At 43.3% G+C, this 15,632-nt stretch overlaps 1 protein-coding gene across 6 annotated transcripts in view; it reads left to right on the top strand.

The window, feature by feature from the left end:
* SGPP2 (sphingosine-1-phosphate phosphatase 2) overlaps positions 1-15,632 on the top strand; it is a 142,261-nt gene that overhangs the window by 76,717 nt on the left and 49,912 nt on the right. For 3 of the 6 annotated variants that reach the window (XM_082396822.1, XM_082396817.1, XM_082396819.1), the window contains 2 exons: positions 6,469-6,678; positions 9,391-9,480. In XM_082396822.1, coding sequence (XP_082252948.1) covers positions 6,469-6,678; positions 9,391-9,480 — 300 coding nt within the window. The remainder of the gene's footprint in view (positions 1-6,468; positions 6,679-9,390; positions 9,481-15,632) is intronic. The other 3 variants (XM_082396821.1, XM_082396818.1, XM_082396820.1) reach the window with 1 other exon arrangement.

The raw sequence follows: 15,632 nt of genomic DNA, 5'->3' as shown, positions 1-15,632 counted from the left end.
CTCACTCCCCATCCGCCACCCCCTCATCCCGCCCTAGACAACCACTAATCTACTTTCCATCTCTGTGGATTTGCCTGTTCCGAACACTTCATATAAATGGAATCATACAATATTTGTCCTTTTTATGTTTGGCTTCTTTCACTTAGCACACTATTTTCAAAGTTCATCCTTGTAGCATGTATCAGTGCTTCGTTGTTTTTTAAGGTCAAATAATATTTCATTGTAAGGATATACCCCATTTTGTTTATCCATTCATCAGTTGATGAACATTTGGGTTGTTTAAACTTTGGGGCTATTGTGAAGGATAATGCTAAGAATATTATATTCATGTACAAGTTTCTGTGAGGACATATATTTTCAGTGTTCTTGAGTATGTACCTAGGAGTGAGACGGTTTGGTGTCTGGCCTTTCTTTATCCAAATTACCATGTTAGTAACCTGAGAAGAAGGGGAATGAGCTTAATTTGGACAGATTAAGAAACGGGATGGGTAGAGAAGCTGTGGTCTTTGGGTTACATCTCATTGTTCTCTAGAATGATGAAACTAATTCCTGACTTCTTAAAAACAAATCCATGGATAGACTGTCAATCCCAGGGATTCACAGTGTTTCTGTCCCATGAGACCTGAGGGATACCTTACATCCCTGTTAGTTAATCGCTTGCACTGTGATTTCCCCATGGTGACGTGGGCTGAGGGTGTAGCCAGAGGGAAGAAAGACGTTAGAGTTTATCATAACGTGTGTGTGTTTGGGGGGAGGGCGGGTGTAGTGTGAAAAGAGCCTCTCGGTGCTCCCTCCGTTTTGCAGAGGATTCAGCTTTTATTATAATAACAGTGGAGCCTTCACACTTTGCTTTGGGAGGAGGACAGAGGTGGGAGTGGGGGCAGGCAGCAGTCTCAGAGCGTAAACAATAAATGTATGGCTGTTCTCTAAGATCCTGTGGCTGCTTTACAAGTAATGTTATTTCAAGGATCTTCTGTTTCCTGAACTATCTGGGTTTTATTTATCCGGGCGTGAAGACTAAATTCTGTTCATCAGAGCTGTGTTAGACATAGAAAAATTGTCATTTTGGATTGTAATAACTAGGAAGGCCCACCACATTAAGAGAGAAAAAGCACCGTTTTCTCTGCTGACCCCAAAGAGCCCAACCATCAAGGACAGATCCCAGATTGGAAATTCTTCTAACTTGTGAAGACACATTTCATTTTGACAGAATTGGTTCTCTAGAAAAGCCTTTTGTCTGCTTGGGGTCAACAGTAGACAATCCAGAGAACTGGATTTTCTTTCCACCTAGACGTTAATTAGGGAAGCAGTAAGCAAGTAGGCTAATTCCTCATCATGAAACGCTACGGGGCCCCAGCGCCATCAGCACCATGCAGGGGCCCCAGCTAGGTTGCTGAGGCGTTAATGAGCTATAATTGCTTCCGGTCCTGCCTCCCCGTGGATTTTCGCTTTTACACATAGGCCTTGGGGGCCTCAGCCCAAAGGAGCATGATGGATGATGGAACTTAATTTGGTCCCTTTAGGTAGAAGGGCCTTTCAACAATACAGAGCAAAGTCCTCCGTTGAGGGCAAGCCATACTGAGTTAATCATTATACTCTTTTACTGTGAACTAAATGGAGAAATAGTTCTCTTCTGCCATAGTACTCTCTTTAATAGACTTTACTTTTAGAGTAGTTTTAGGTTCACAGTAAAAATTGAGCAGGAAGTATAGAGAGTTCCTGTATAGCCCCTGAAACCACACATGCACACCGTCCACCAGAGTGGGACATTTTGTTACAACTGAGGATCCTACACTGGCACCCAAAGTCCTTAGTTTACATTAGACTTCACTCTTGGTGTTGTACATTTCATAGGTTTGGACAAATGTGTGAAGATGTGTATTCACCATTAGAGTATCATACAGAATAGTGTCAATGCCCTAAAAATTCTCTGTGCACCACTTACCCATGTCCCCAGCCCCTGGCAATCACTGATCTTTTTACCATCTCCATAGTTTGCTTTTATCAAAATGTCATATAGATGAATTCATACAGTTTGTAGCCTTTTCACGTTGGTTTCTTTCACTCGGTAATATGCGTTTAAGATTCTTCCATGTCTTTTCATGGCTTGAAAGCCCATTTCTTTGAGTGCTATGAAGGTGACTGTCCGTGATCCAGGAAACAGGCGCTCGCCAGATACTGAATCTGCCAGTGCCTTGATCTTGCACTTCATCCTCCGGAACTGAGAGAAATAAATTCCTGTTTATAAGCCACTCAGTCTGTGGTTGGTTGTTATAGCAGCCCAAGCTGGCTAAGACAACATTTTAAGATGTGACTGACAGGCAATAAACTGTACGTACTTAGTTTTATTGAGGTATAATTCACATACTATTCAATTCATTCTTTTAAAACGTATGATTCAATAATTTTTAGTGTATTCACAAAGTTTACACATATTTAAAATGCACAACTTGGTACATTTTGATATATGTACATACCCCTAAAATTATCACCATAATTAAGACAGACATAATTAAAACATAGTTAAGACATAATTAAAACTTCATTACCCAGAAGTTTCCTCATGCCCATTTGTAATTTCTTTCCCTCCTTTCTTTTTCTTTTTTGTGTTTTAACATCTTTATTGGAGTATAATTGCTTTACAATGGTGTGTTAGTTTCTGCTTTATAACAAAGTGAATCAGTTATACATATACATATGTTCCCATATCTCTTCCCTCTTGCATCTCCCTCCCTCCTACCCTTCTTTCCCTCCTTTCTGGCCACCACTGATCGGCTTTCTATCCTATAGAGTCATTTCTATTTCCAAGAATTTTATATAAACAAAATCATAGAGTATATACTTTTGTTTGTTTTTGGCCTGGCTTCTTCATTCAGCATAATTATTTTAAGATTCATCCATGCTGTAGCATGATATCTATAGTTTATTTTTTTGTTTTTGCTGCGAAGTATTCAATTGTATGATTATACCACAATTTGTTTATCTATTCACCTGTTGATGGAAATTGGGTTGTTGCCGATTTGGGGCCGTTACAAAGAAGCTGCCATCAACAGTCATATACAAATCTTTGCGTGACTTATGCTTTCACTCTTTGAGGGTAAATACCTAGGATTGGCATGGCTGGGTCATATGGAAATCATATGTTTTAACTTTTTAAGAAACTGCCAAACTGTTTCTCCAAAGTGGTTGTATCGTTTTGCACCTGCCGCAGTGCTGTATGAGGGTTCCAGGTACTCCCCATCCTCCCAACACCTGGTGTGGTCAGTTCCTTTCATCTCAGCCATTCTAACTGATGTGTCATGGTGTGCCCCACAATTTAAACTCCGCTGGTCCTAACTGCCTCGGAGGTCCCTCTACATACCACCCAACATCACTTCTCTAAGTCTTTGCTCATGCTATTCTTGCGAAGTGGATGCTTCTCTATCCACCCCTCATCTTAAACAATCTTCCTTTAACGTTCCACCTCAGTGCTCCTGGTGTCTCGGGTTGAACCCAAGTCTGTCTCTACATATATACATACCCATAGAATTCTGTGGATAATTTTTTTCCAAAGCATATTTGCATTATGATGAGATCCTCTGCGTGACCGTTTTCCCCACTCAAGGTTGGAGACCTAATACAGGGCTGGGCACGTCGTAGGTTTGCTGTAATGAATGCAAACTGACAGAGACAGGACTCATCACCCTGTGAGTGGTACTCTTTCCCTACAACCTGAAAAACATAGCTCCACTTTCTCTGGTTTGAAGAGCTCTGTCATTACAGTAATTGTTATTTGCAACTTATTGATCAGAAACAGTGTGTTGCTATGGGAACACTTTTAAATAAAATGAACAATTGTCCTCATTCTTAAAAACATCCTTCAGACATAGAAGGCAAAAGATAAATGAAGCCGAAGAAACTCATGGACTTCAAGGAAATTAAATTTTGTCTGAATGAGGGTCACACAGTCTGTCTTCACTCTATGATTTTAACGTTTCCTGTCTGAAGATTCTGCGTATTTTTGAGTGAACTAGAGTTAGTCATAATGCCTGTAATATTCTTTTTGATGTTGATGAGTGGGGAAGGGGCAGGGTTGAGAAACATTTATATCCTAGCATCTTCTGAGAAATTCTTAGTAGTCAACAACATCTGCAAGTTTTCCAACTCCCCAGAAAATAGTCGGTCTGATGTGGTTTTTATAGGTTCACAGGAGGGAGAGGCAGAAACATAAAAGAGTAAGCTGGTTTCCAAAACAGTAGTTTCTGGTAATAAGGGGATGGTAAAGAGGTTAAGTTTCAAAGTCTGATTAGAAATCACAGCTATGGAATTTGGAGTGATTGTCACTGAGGCTTTAAAGCCTGTGGATTTGGCCTGCTGTGCACAGACAGTGGTTCTTGATTTTTAACCCAGAGCAAAGTGGCAGCAGAGCACAAAAACATATGCAGCGTCTTCTGGGGGATACTGAGTGTGCTGGGATAATGTTCAGAATTCACCGGCAACTAGATGAGTTAAAAGAAAGCACCACAATGTGGGAAACTCTAAAGCAATCTGGCTGACTAATCAAAAGTATTTTGAAATAGTCCTTCATAGCGGGTTTTGTTCCAAAGCTAAGTGACTCCATCCATCACAAGCTAAGTAAAGCCCTAGTAAGATCAATGCGATCATGGTAAGATGAGGAGGTTTATCATTAAAGCCCATGACAAAGTGACCTGTGCAAGAATACAGTGTAAAGCCGGCCGTGCTTCCCAAATTCTCATGTGCACACGAACCACCCGGGAGTCTTGTGAAAATGAGGGTTCCAATTCCGTAGGTACAGGCTGGGGCCTGAGATTCTGCATCTTAAAACAGCACTCATGGGCTTTCCTGGTGGTGCAGTGGTTAAGAATCTGCCTGCCAATGCAGGGGATATGGGTTCAATCCCTGGCCCAGGAAGATCCCACATGCCGTGGAGCAACTAAGCCCGTGAGCCACAACTACTGAGCCTGCGCGCCACAACTACTGAAGCCCACGTGCCTAGAGCCCGTGCTCGGCAACACGAGAAGCCAACGCAATGAGAAGCCCGCTTGCCACAACTAGAGAAAGCCCGCACACAGCAACGAAGACCCAAAGCAGCCAAAAATAAATAAATAAATACATTAAAAAAAAAAAAAAAACCAGCACTCATGTGGTGTGGATGCTGTCTGTTCTCAGACCACACTTTGGGTTGCAAATGCAGAGACTTAAGTGAATGGGTTGCTTCTCCCTCTTTTATAACAGGTCATGGAAATGTCCTGTGAAGCTCTCTGACAAAATAAATAAGTCTATTGTTAACAGTCCTATTCATCTCAGGAGGGTATGGAAATCAATTCTGATATCTATGTTGTACTTTAAGGGAAAAAGAGAAAGGGATTTTTTATTAATAGCATCATGGAAAAAAAAATCAATTGAAAAACTTCCAGATTGAGTTGTGTTTATTTTAGGGTTGAAAATAGTCATGCCATTTATTGTATGATGCTCTCGATTACTGAAAAAAGTTAAACTATATCCAGTATGTTGACTACATACATCAGGAGTAAAAGTGGCATTCAAAATATTTTAAGCCAGAAGTTCCAGAAGTCACTTTTTTGGTTGAAACTTGAAGGGCTGTCTGATTTGAGTATTAGATTATCTTAGTCCAGGACCATCCCGAAGGTATTACCGTGGTAGTTTAAGGCACATATTTTTTGAAGCCAAACTCTCTGGATCTGAATCCGATAAGTCTTGCCACTTACTATGTACAACGGTTTACCCCTCTGTAAAATGGGTCTGCATTCTACAGGTATTATTGGATTAAGTGAGTTAATATGTGTAAAGTTCTTAGACCAGTGCTTGGCACACATACCAGCTGTACAAATGTTAAATATATGACCAAATAAGTAAGACATGTGTTAGTGTCATATCTTAGCTGCCCAGTGACCCTCTGGAATCCAGAAGGGCTGTTTCTCTTTTTTATTTTTAGAAATTTATTTATTTATGTATTTATTTATTTATTTGCTGTGTTGGGTCTTTCTTGCCGTGCCCGGACCTTCCCTGGTTGCAGAGAGCAGGGGCTACCCTTTGTTGCGGTGCGCGGGCCTCTCATGGTGGCTTCTCTCGTTGCGGAGCATGGGCTCCAGGCACGCGGGCTTCAGTAGCTGTGGCTCGCGGGCTCTAGATCGCAGGCTCAGTAGTTGTGGCACACAGGCTTAGTTGCTCCGCAGCATGTGGGATCATCCCGGACCAGGGATCGTACCCATGTCCCCTGCATTGGCAGGCGGATTCTTAACCACTGCGCCACCAGGGAAGTCCCGGCCTGTTTTTCTTTTTAACAACTAAAATGTCTTCCTACAAGACTTCCCCATAGGCAGCTGGGTCAGAGAGAAAGGTGATTTCAGCCAACCAAAAGGAAACCTCAAAATAAATTCATAGAACCTAGGAGTTTATTTATTTTGCTCATTTGGTTAGACTTACCTCCATCCTTTGGTTTGGCAGTTGGTGATGTATATTGGCCAGGTGGCCAAGGATGTCTTGAAGTGGCCCCGCCCCTTTTCCCCGCCTGTGGTGAAACTGGAGAAGAGAGTGATTGCTGAATATGGGATGCCTTCCACCCACGCCATGGCAGCCACCGCCATCTCCTTCACCCTCCTCATCTCTACCATGGACAGGTACCAGGTAAGCATCTCTACCATGGACAGGTACCAGGTAAGGCGCTGACACCTCTTCCTCCCGTGTGACACCATCCCTACAACGAGGCAGCAAAGAGTTTCCCTTCAGGATTTTCTTTTTTTGAAGGACTTTGAAGTTTATGAAATAAAGATGGGGAACAAAAATTTATTGAGCAGTCAGTGACAATTTCTTTATAAATGAAGTGACCATATGATTTAGTACCCAAAGCAGGTTGTGCCCGAGGGTGAAAGTGGACACCATTAATAATGACAACAGCACCACAAACATAACCAGGGTGTGTGGTATCCCGCTCCCAAAAGCATTTTCACCCTGAGCTGCCCGACCAGATGGCACTTGAATAGGTGCTCTCATCCTCTGTTTGCAAGAGACTCGAGGGGTTTATGATCCTCCAGGGCTGAGATGATTTCACCAATTCTCCAGCTACATGTCCCAGGGCCCAGGGTGAAACAGTCTGTTCCCAAATTAGCCCCCAAAGATGTCTGCCTTTTTTGGGGGCTCAACCGTTAGAAATAATCATTCCATATTTTCTAGAAAGCTGTCTAAATGACAGGAGATTAATAAATGTTGAAAATAGAAGAATTTCACTTAATATCTGCTTAAATGCCAATTATAGTAAGACCTTTTAAAAGTTATATTATTACTGCATTGGAGATTTATTTTTCCTTTCTGAGAACTCTTGCTCTAATTTTGTGCTTAATTTCAGAAATTTTACATTTTACCCGTTGGAAAATTTAGATTTCATTAACTCTCGCAGTCTTGTATGTAAATGACAGTATTGCTTCTCCTGCCCCTCTACACCAGAAACCCAGGGATGTTCCGGGTTCCAGGTTGTACAGAAATGGGGTGTCAGCCTGATGTGGTTGGAAGAGGATAAGATTAGTGCCAGGTCCTGGCTCTACCTGGTCTTCTACCTCATCACCTGGGGTCAGATCTCAGTTTCCTAAATGGGAAAGGGACAAGTATAGTATTATATCCAACTAGGTATAATCTTTTTTTGTAACTTAAATGCCATGCTAGGATCAAACAATGTCTGAGCTCCCCAGTACTATCGGAATTAATTGAATGCAGACTTCTGAGCTATGTCATATCCCGTGCCGTCTGCCCCAGAAGGACATAGTGGGCCCAACACTGGCCCCCATCAGGCTGCTGTCAGCATCCAGAGAAGCCTGTGAACATGATTCTTTTAGGAAAAAAGCAACAAGTGGCACTGACTGCAGGAAAGCAACAACAATCATTTATATGCTCATTTTAAGGCCACCTGGATCTTCTTAAAAATTTCTTTACAGCTTACGTGATGAAACGGTTTTCTTTTCTTTTTCCTTTTTATTTTTTTGGCCACACCACTCGGCATGCGGGATCTTAATTCCCCGACCAGGGATCAAACCCACGCCCCCTGCAGTGGAAGTGCGGAGTCTTAATCACTGTACCGCCAGGGAAGTCCCACAATAGTTTTCTTAAGGCCTGAGTTGTTATGCACTTCTTTCCTATTTAATTTTTAATAATAAATATATTCAGCTTTTGGGGTTATTTACTCATGAGTAGCTCTAAAAATGGGTTTATTTATATAAATATGTGTTCAGGCGAATACCAGCCTCTAAATTCTGAATGCATTAACTCATTAATTTTCAACACTTTTTCCATTAAAATCAGAGACCCAGTTAATGATAAATCTTAAGAGAAGATGCACAACCCTGTGTTATTATACTCAGATGTTGCATTGAAAAGAACATGCTGGACTTGTACTCAGAAGATGTGGCTTCTGGTTCAGACTGTGTCACTACTGGCTGTGTGACCTTGGGCAAGTCATTGCACCTCTCTGAGCCCCGGCTCCTGTTGTGAGGGGTGATTGATGGGCAAGCATCTTTGTGCTAAAGTTCAATACTAATGCCACTTATTATCAAGGTTAAGGGCTTCCTCATTTGTGGACTGGGGCTAGTAATAGAAGCTATTTCATAGGGTTGTGCGAAGATGCATGAGATAGTGACCATAACGCACTTCACAGAATATAGACAGTTCTCTATCATCTTTATCCTTATCACCACAGAAGACCACAGACATTAGTACTTGAAGCAACTGGATTATAGCTCTGTGTCTAGCTCATAAGCAGAATATTTGTGTGTTCTTTATATGACTCGTCATTAGCCAGATTCCTCCAGCTGTTTTCATTACTCACGAGCAAATGTCAAGATTCAGTGAAGTCTGGACTCTTGCCTTGACATCTGTACAGAAATATGCCCAGTCTTAACATGGGGCCATTGTTCCCAGGCTCTCTCAAGAAGCTGATTGTTGCCAAGCTTTATCATCACAGCGCATGATGGGAAAGTAGCTAGTTGGACTTCCAAATTACAGCACTGTCTATCTACCTTGCCTCTTGGAAATACTGTATATTTCATAAGTTTTAATCTAAAAATAGGTAGAAATAAAAAATGATTTACTCCATTAAAACTTGTAGCACAATAGCTAAGGTCAAGTTCTCTACCGTGTCTTATTTGCATGTCAATATGTTGCGAAACTTCCTTCCAGAACTATATTCCTGGGCATCTTCCCCTTCTCTTTCCTTAGTTTTCCCATTTTTCAAGTGATTTTAGATCATCAGACTGCTGGTCTAGGGAGTATGACATTGAGACTAGGAGTTATGGGATCAGAAATCCTATTCCCTTCCACAGCATCAAAGTGTATGTGTCTGAACCTGCCCTAATGTCCTTGTTTTCTCTTCGCCCCCTGCAGTATCCCTTTGTTTTGGGACTGATGATGGCTGTGGTGTTTTCCACGTTGGTGAGTCTCAGCAGACTTTACACGGGGATGCATACAGTCCTGGTAAGCCTTTGTGGGCAGGTCTCGGGGTGATTATCTGCATAGGAGTGTGGCTAGTATGTGTTTATTAAGTGATTTGCATATGTAATTATATTTCCCATCAGGCCAAGGAATTAAGGAATTATTATCTTATGGCACATGTATAATAATAGTAATGAATCATTAAGATGATACGAAGGCAGCTGAACTGGGCTAGACCCTCATGACTTTGAAGATTGGCTAGAATGGTAACAAAGATTCAGGTAATTTGTTTACATGCTGGTTTACTGATGATGCAACAAGAGGTGCAGAAAAACACCCAGGGTCAGGGATGTGAGTGATGGATGAAGTTCTCCACTTGGTCCTCGAAGATGTGGGTGTGAAATTTGGGGGTCTCAGCTGCCCTTGCAGGGTAGGAGTCCCACCGGGTCAAAAGAGCCCCAAATTATGAGCTTGCTTCCTTCCATACTGGGTTTGCATTTAAAGAGCTTTCCACGTTTTTAACCATATTAGGAATTTTTTTCAGGGCTTCCATAGGTAGCACAGTTAAAATTACTCAATTCTATTTCCTAGTGTTCCAGCCAGCTACCTTGGAGTTCCAGAGCGTAAGGCTGGCCATGGTTTACCAAGGGCACTGTTTATCATCATAATTGCTGCAAGAAAGGTTTCTTTAAAAAGAACTAGGCCCTTGCTTATTGTGTTACTCTTCATGTGAAGCTGAAAAATTATGTTAGCAAAAGACCTCAGAGGGAAAGGCCGGCCTTCACTGGCCCTCTTGTTTCTCCTCCTGGTGCCTGATGTGGGTCGTCCTGGGAAAGGTGGCGGGGAGGTGTGCAACGGCAGAAGCCGCAGAGGTGAACAGATTTAGGGAGAGAGTTTGTCAAAATGGGCAGAAGAAGAGGACAGGGAGGAAGTAAACCCGGAGAAAGACGTCTGTGGTTGCGTGAGATTCAGAGAGCAACATCATGCTTTCCTCTTAAGAAAAAAACAAATGACAACTGCGAGGAAAGCGGGGACGTGAGTGGAGTCAGGGCTGGACCCAGGGTGAGGCAAGTCAGTCAGGAAATGGAAGGGGTGCCCAACAACTCCAGTATCAAGAGAAACGATTTTCATGCGATACTTAAAAAATCAAAATCAATGCAGAAACTTTCCGTGATGAACAAAATATCCCGGTCTGAAATAAAGTCCTGCGTTTGTGTGACCTTGCTGGTTTTGCCCTACCCTGATCCTGGAGCGCTGCCCGGTGCCAGGGGGCCCAGATTTTGAAAATACGACGGGAGCAATGAGGGGTCAGTCTTATTATCTACCTACCAAGACACGTCCCTGCTGTTCCCGTCCCGTTGCACAGTGTGTCTCATGGCTTCTAAGACTTAAGGGGAGAGGGGAGAAGAGCATTCTCAATTTGCTACACCGCTGCTCCTCATTATAAAGAGGTTCTCTCCAAATACGTCCACAGACTTAAATATGGAATGACGCAGAACCCTCTCGGGTGTTTGAGTATTTCTTTTATCTGGGGCTACTTTTTAATTTCCATTGGTTTTCATAAAAAGCGATCTTAGGAACTCAGGTTAAAATTAAAACCAAAGTAAACATGAGAATGTGGAGCTGCAGACATGAATAGAGGGGACAGAAAACCCACCTCAATAAAAATCCAGCTACGTGTCTGTCTTTAGTTTTAAAAGTGGGTTAGGGGGTAGGGAAGTACAAATTTGTGGGGAAGATCGTTTAGACCTCTCTTTGAGATGCAAGGAATGGGTCCCACCACTCATTTTGGAGCATCCATTCCAGAAAAAACTGGAACAAGGGGCAGTAGCAACTCCCACCCCCGTCCTGCTCCACCATTGCCGTGCAGGACTTCCTTCACACGTATAACTTTGTCTCATAAAGACCTGAGACCCTGGACTTCCCTGACAGTCTAGTGGTTAAGACTCCACGCTTCTAAAGCAGGGGTGTGGGTTTGATCCCTGGTCGGGGAACTAAGATCCCACATGCTGCACAGCATGGCCAAAAAGTTAAACAAATTAAAAAAAAAAAAAAAAGATCTGAAACCCTGACTCAGGCCCAGGTCTGAGTCAGGCTCCAGAGCCAAAGACATGGCCCAGGGTACATAATTTCTAGTAGCAAAGGGGAATGGTTAGTTTTAATAGAAAGATGGAGTTGAATCATGGATTGGTTGTCTTTATATAGCAGCAACTTAATAAGCTTCTGCAGGGTGACAGGCTTGGAGCTAGATCTAGAAGATACTGAGGTAAACAAAATCTACCTCACCCTCCCAGGTGTCCGAATCTATTGATGGAGACAGATGTATGAGCTACTGATTGCTGGCTGTGATGAGTATTATAATTAGCATGGGACAGCTGGATCAGGCCAACTAAGGTGGCGTGCCTCTCCTCTGGACTCCTCACATTCTCTAGGGACTGCCACACACTGGTGGTTCTCAACCTTGGCTGCACATTCAAATCCCATGGAAAACTTTAAAGAAAATATTTGGGGATGTTTGGACATCTACGATCATAGCAGCAGCATTATTCACAGTAGCCAAAATGTAGAAGCAACCCAAGTGTCCATTGATGGATGAATGGATAAATAACATGTGATAGATACATACAATGGAATATTACTCAACCTTGAAAAGGAAGGAAATTCTGACACACACTACAGCACGGAAGAAACTTGAAGACATCATGCTAAGTGAAATAAACCAATCACCAAAGACAAATACTCTATGATTTTGCTTATATTCATAAAGACAGAAAATAGAAGGTGGTTCCCAGAACCTGAGGCGAGGGGGGATGGGGAGTCATCATTTAATGGGTACAGAGTTTCAGTTTGGGAAGATGAAAAAGTTCTGGAGGTGGGTAGTGGTGATGTTGCCCAACAATGTAAATGTACCTAATACCACTGAACTGTATACTTTAAAACAGTTAAGGGGGCTTCCCTGGTGGCGCAGTGGTTGAGAATCTGCCTGCCAATGTAGGGGACACGGGTTCGAGTCCTGGTCTGGGAAGATCCCACATGCCGTGGAGCGACGAGGCCCGTGAGCCACAACTACTGAGCCTGCGCGTCTGGAGCCTGTGCTCCGCAACAAGAGAGGCCGCGATAGTGAGAAGCCCGCACACCGCGATGAAGAGTGGCCCCCGCTCGCCGCAACTAGAGAAAGCCCTCGCACAGAGACGGAGACCCAACACAACCATAAATAAATTAATTAATTAACTAAATTAAAAAAAAAACACAAAACGGTTAAGATGGTAAATTTTATGCTATGTGGGGTTTTTAACCACAATAAAAGATACAGTCCCAGGCACTGGTGTTTTTTCAAAGTTCCTCAGTTGATTTCAGTGTGCAGCCAGGGTTGAGAGCCACCTATTAGACTGTCCCTTAGAGCTGGGCCAGGGCAAAAGCCTGGACAAAAGAAGAGTTGGAAGGTGGAACGCAAGTGGGGACAGGTGCTGTATAGGCACCCACTGTGTCCACAGCGGGAACGGCTCTCGTCGCACCCAGCTAGGAGGCTCACGGCACACGAGTCATTCAGGTGGCTGCCAGCTTCATATAAATGGTTCTCCGTGCATAAGAGGAAGAACAGTTCACAGAGAGCAGTCATTTGCTTATGTCGCCTGTTAAGAGATCTCTCTTGTAAAAGGTGAGTGGTTTGCTGTGAGATCAGGCTTCTGGACAGGCTCTGGCTGACTCCTGGGCAGGTCTGGGTGAAGCATGGGGAGACATTGAACCTGCGCGTGGTGTCACCATCTGGCCAAACCACCTCTGGCATTGCTTCCATCTACCAGGACGCCCAAGGAAGAAACTTGGGCACTGTCCTAGCTCCTCTCTTCCCACACCCATCAGTCAGGTAGTCACCAAGTCAGATTAGTTCTGACTCTGAAAGATGTCTTAAAGCTGTTCCTACACCACTGTCAGGATACTATTTCCAAATCTGATGGTGCTCTTCCATGCATGGAAACGTTTCTCCATCTCCTGCTGAATGTGAGGGACAACACAGGTAGCCCCAACTGGGGCCTTTGGGGGAATCGGCCTTTGAGAGAAGTCAACACTGTTTATGGCAAAACATGGAAATAAAACACAGGGACCCTGATGACATTCTTGTACCATACCTGGGGCCACACTACCTCTAGGCTGGCTGTTCCTTATTGCCCAAGCTAATTTTCATTGAAATTGTACATTTCCCATAGTAAAAAGCATCCTAACCAATGATTTACAGAAATAATTTTTTGGCGTATAATTTCATGTTCCCTTGGTTTGAAAAGTAAACCAATTACAGCCAGCTGAAGGGGCAGGGGAGAGGGTAGAATGTCTTGGAAAGATGGGGTAGCCCGTGGAATCCAACACAGATGGGGCCGAACAACTCGGCCTCATACGTGTCTTCCTCTCCCTGCAGAGTGCCACGGTGCACAGAACGCAGCTCCTAACAACTTCTCTCTCAGATCCAGACCTTCATTTCCAGAGATGAAACTTTGATTGGACTGGGCATTACCCTTGGACATGGGAGCCTGGCAGGGAGACAGGGTCGCAGAGCAGAAACAGGGCCTCAGAAGCCACCCCTGTGGGCTGCAAAGGCAGTGCCCAAAGAACAGGAACTGGAAAAACAACCCAGTAAGTAAGTTCATCATGATTGAGAATGCCCAAACTCAAGTGGTTACCTTGTGCATGAGTCAGGATGCCTTGAATGCAAATAACAGAAGCCAACGCAAACTTGTTGAAGCTGGAAAGGAAATACACTGGTTTTTATAACCACACTGTAGGAAGGGCAGAGGTGCAGGTGGCCACTGGGAGTGTGGGACTCTGGGTCTAGATCTTTATTGCAAGTCTCCCCCACTCTTTCCCTAGGTTCTTTCTTTTCTTTTCTTTCTTTATGGCTGTGTTGGGTCTTCGTTGCTGTGCACGGGCTTTCTCTAGTTGCGGTGAGCAGGGGCTACTCTTCGTTGCGGTGCGCGGGCTTCTCATTGTCATGGCTTCTCTTGTTGTGGAGCACGGGCTGTAGGCATGCAGGCTTCAGTAGTTGTGGCACGTGGGCTCAGTAGCTGTGGCTCGCGGGCTCTAGAGCTCAGGCTCAATAGTTGTGGCGCACGGGCTTAGTTGCTCCGCGGCATGTGGGATCTTCCCGGACCAGGGCTCGAACCCGTGTCCCCTGCATTGGCAGGCGGATTCTTAACCACTGTGCCACCAGGGAAACCCCCTAGGTCATTTCTATATCTCTCTACATGTTGGATCCATCCTCTTGGGCTGCCCTCTCTCTGACGCTAGACCCAAGGCTTAAATTCTTTCTGCGTTACTCCTGAAAAGATTCTAGTGGAGACTTTCATTGGCCTAGCCTGGATTATGAGTCTCTTGCTGTACCAAACACTGTCCAAGGAGATGCAGGGGATTGTGATTGGACGAGCTGGGCCAGGAGCCAGCCTATGTGAACAGGGGTTCTGATTGGCAGTGACGGTTAGGGTTAGTACTGGCGTGTGAGAGGGCCCCTTCTCCAAAATAAAATGCATCTGTTGCCAGAAGATGGCGGGCAAAGCACCAGTGATATACTTTGTACATTGACATCATTGTATTTTCCTACCGTTTGAAAGACTCAAAAACTGGACGTTATGTTTGTGGGGAAAGGAGGACTAGAGAAAATCAAGAAGGCTGATCATACTATGTTTGTGAAACCTAAAATTAATCAACTCATACAGAATTGATTTTAAGTCTTTTAACTGATAAAGCAATCATCCCTAATATATTAACAGTAAAATTAGCCAGAATTTTTGTTGTTGTTGTTAGGTTAGTGAATAGTTGTTCCATTATTTTAAACTTGAGTTAGCTGAAATGCTGTTCTATTTTATTGTCCCTAAATTGCTTGATCTGTGAATAATTATATAGATATTAGGTTTTATTTGCTTACTCATTTTTTTCCCCCCAAATATTGCTTTAGTTTTGGTTGGAGTTGGAGAATGTTGAAAAGGTTTCTCAAATATTAAATTATCTGCAGACCATACAAAACTATGTTCTGGCTTTGGACTAGAGCATTTTGGGTGTGTTTTTTCAAGTTTTTTTGAAACTACTTTTTTTTTTAAAAAAAAAAAAAGCTTACTTCAAACTGCCTTACTTAACATAGAGAGAAAGCGAATTGTAATATAAATTACACCCTACAAAGCTCTACTTTGTTATACCCTGTTGGGTGAGTT

This window comes from Balaenoptera borealis, assembly GCF_965194805.1.
Source record: "Balaenoptera borealis genome assembly, chromosome: 6".
Taxonomy (NCBI): Eukaryota; Metazoa; Chordata; class Mammalia; order Artiodactyla; family Balaenopteridae; genus Balaenoptera; species Balaenoptera borealis.
Note: the sequence above shows the minus strand (reverse complement) of the source record. Positions and strands in the feature narration are given on the sequence as shown.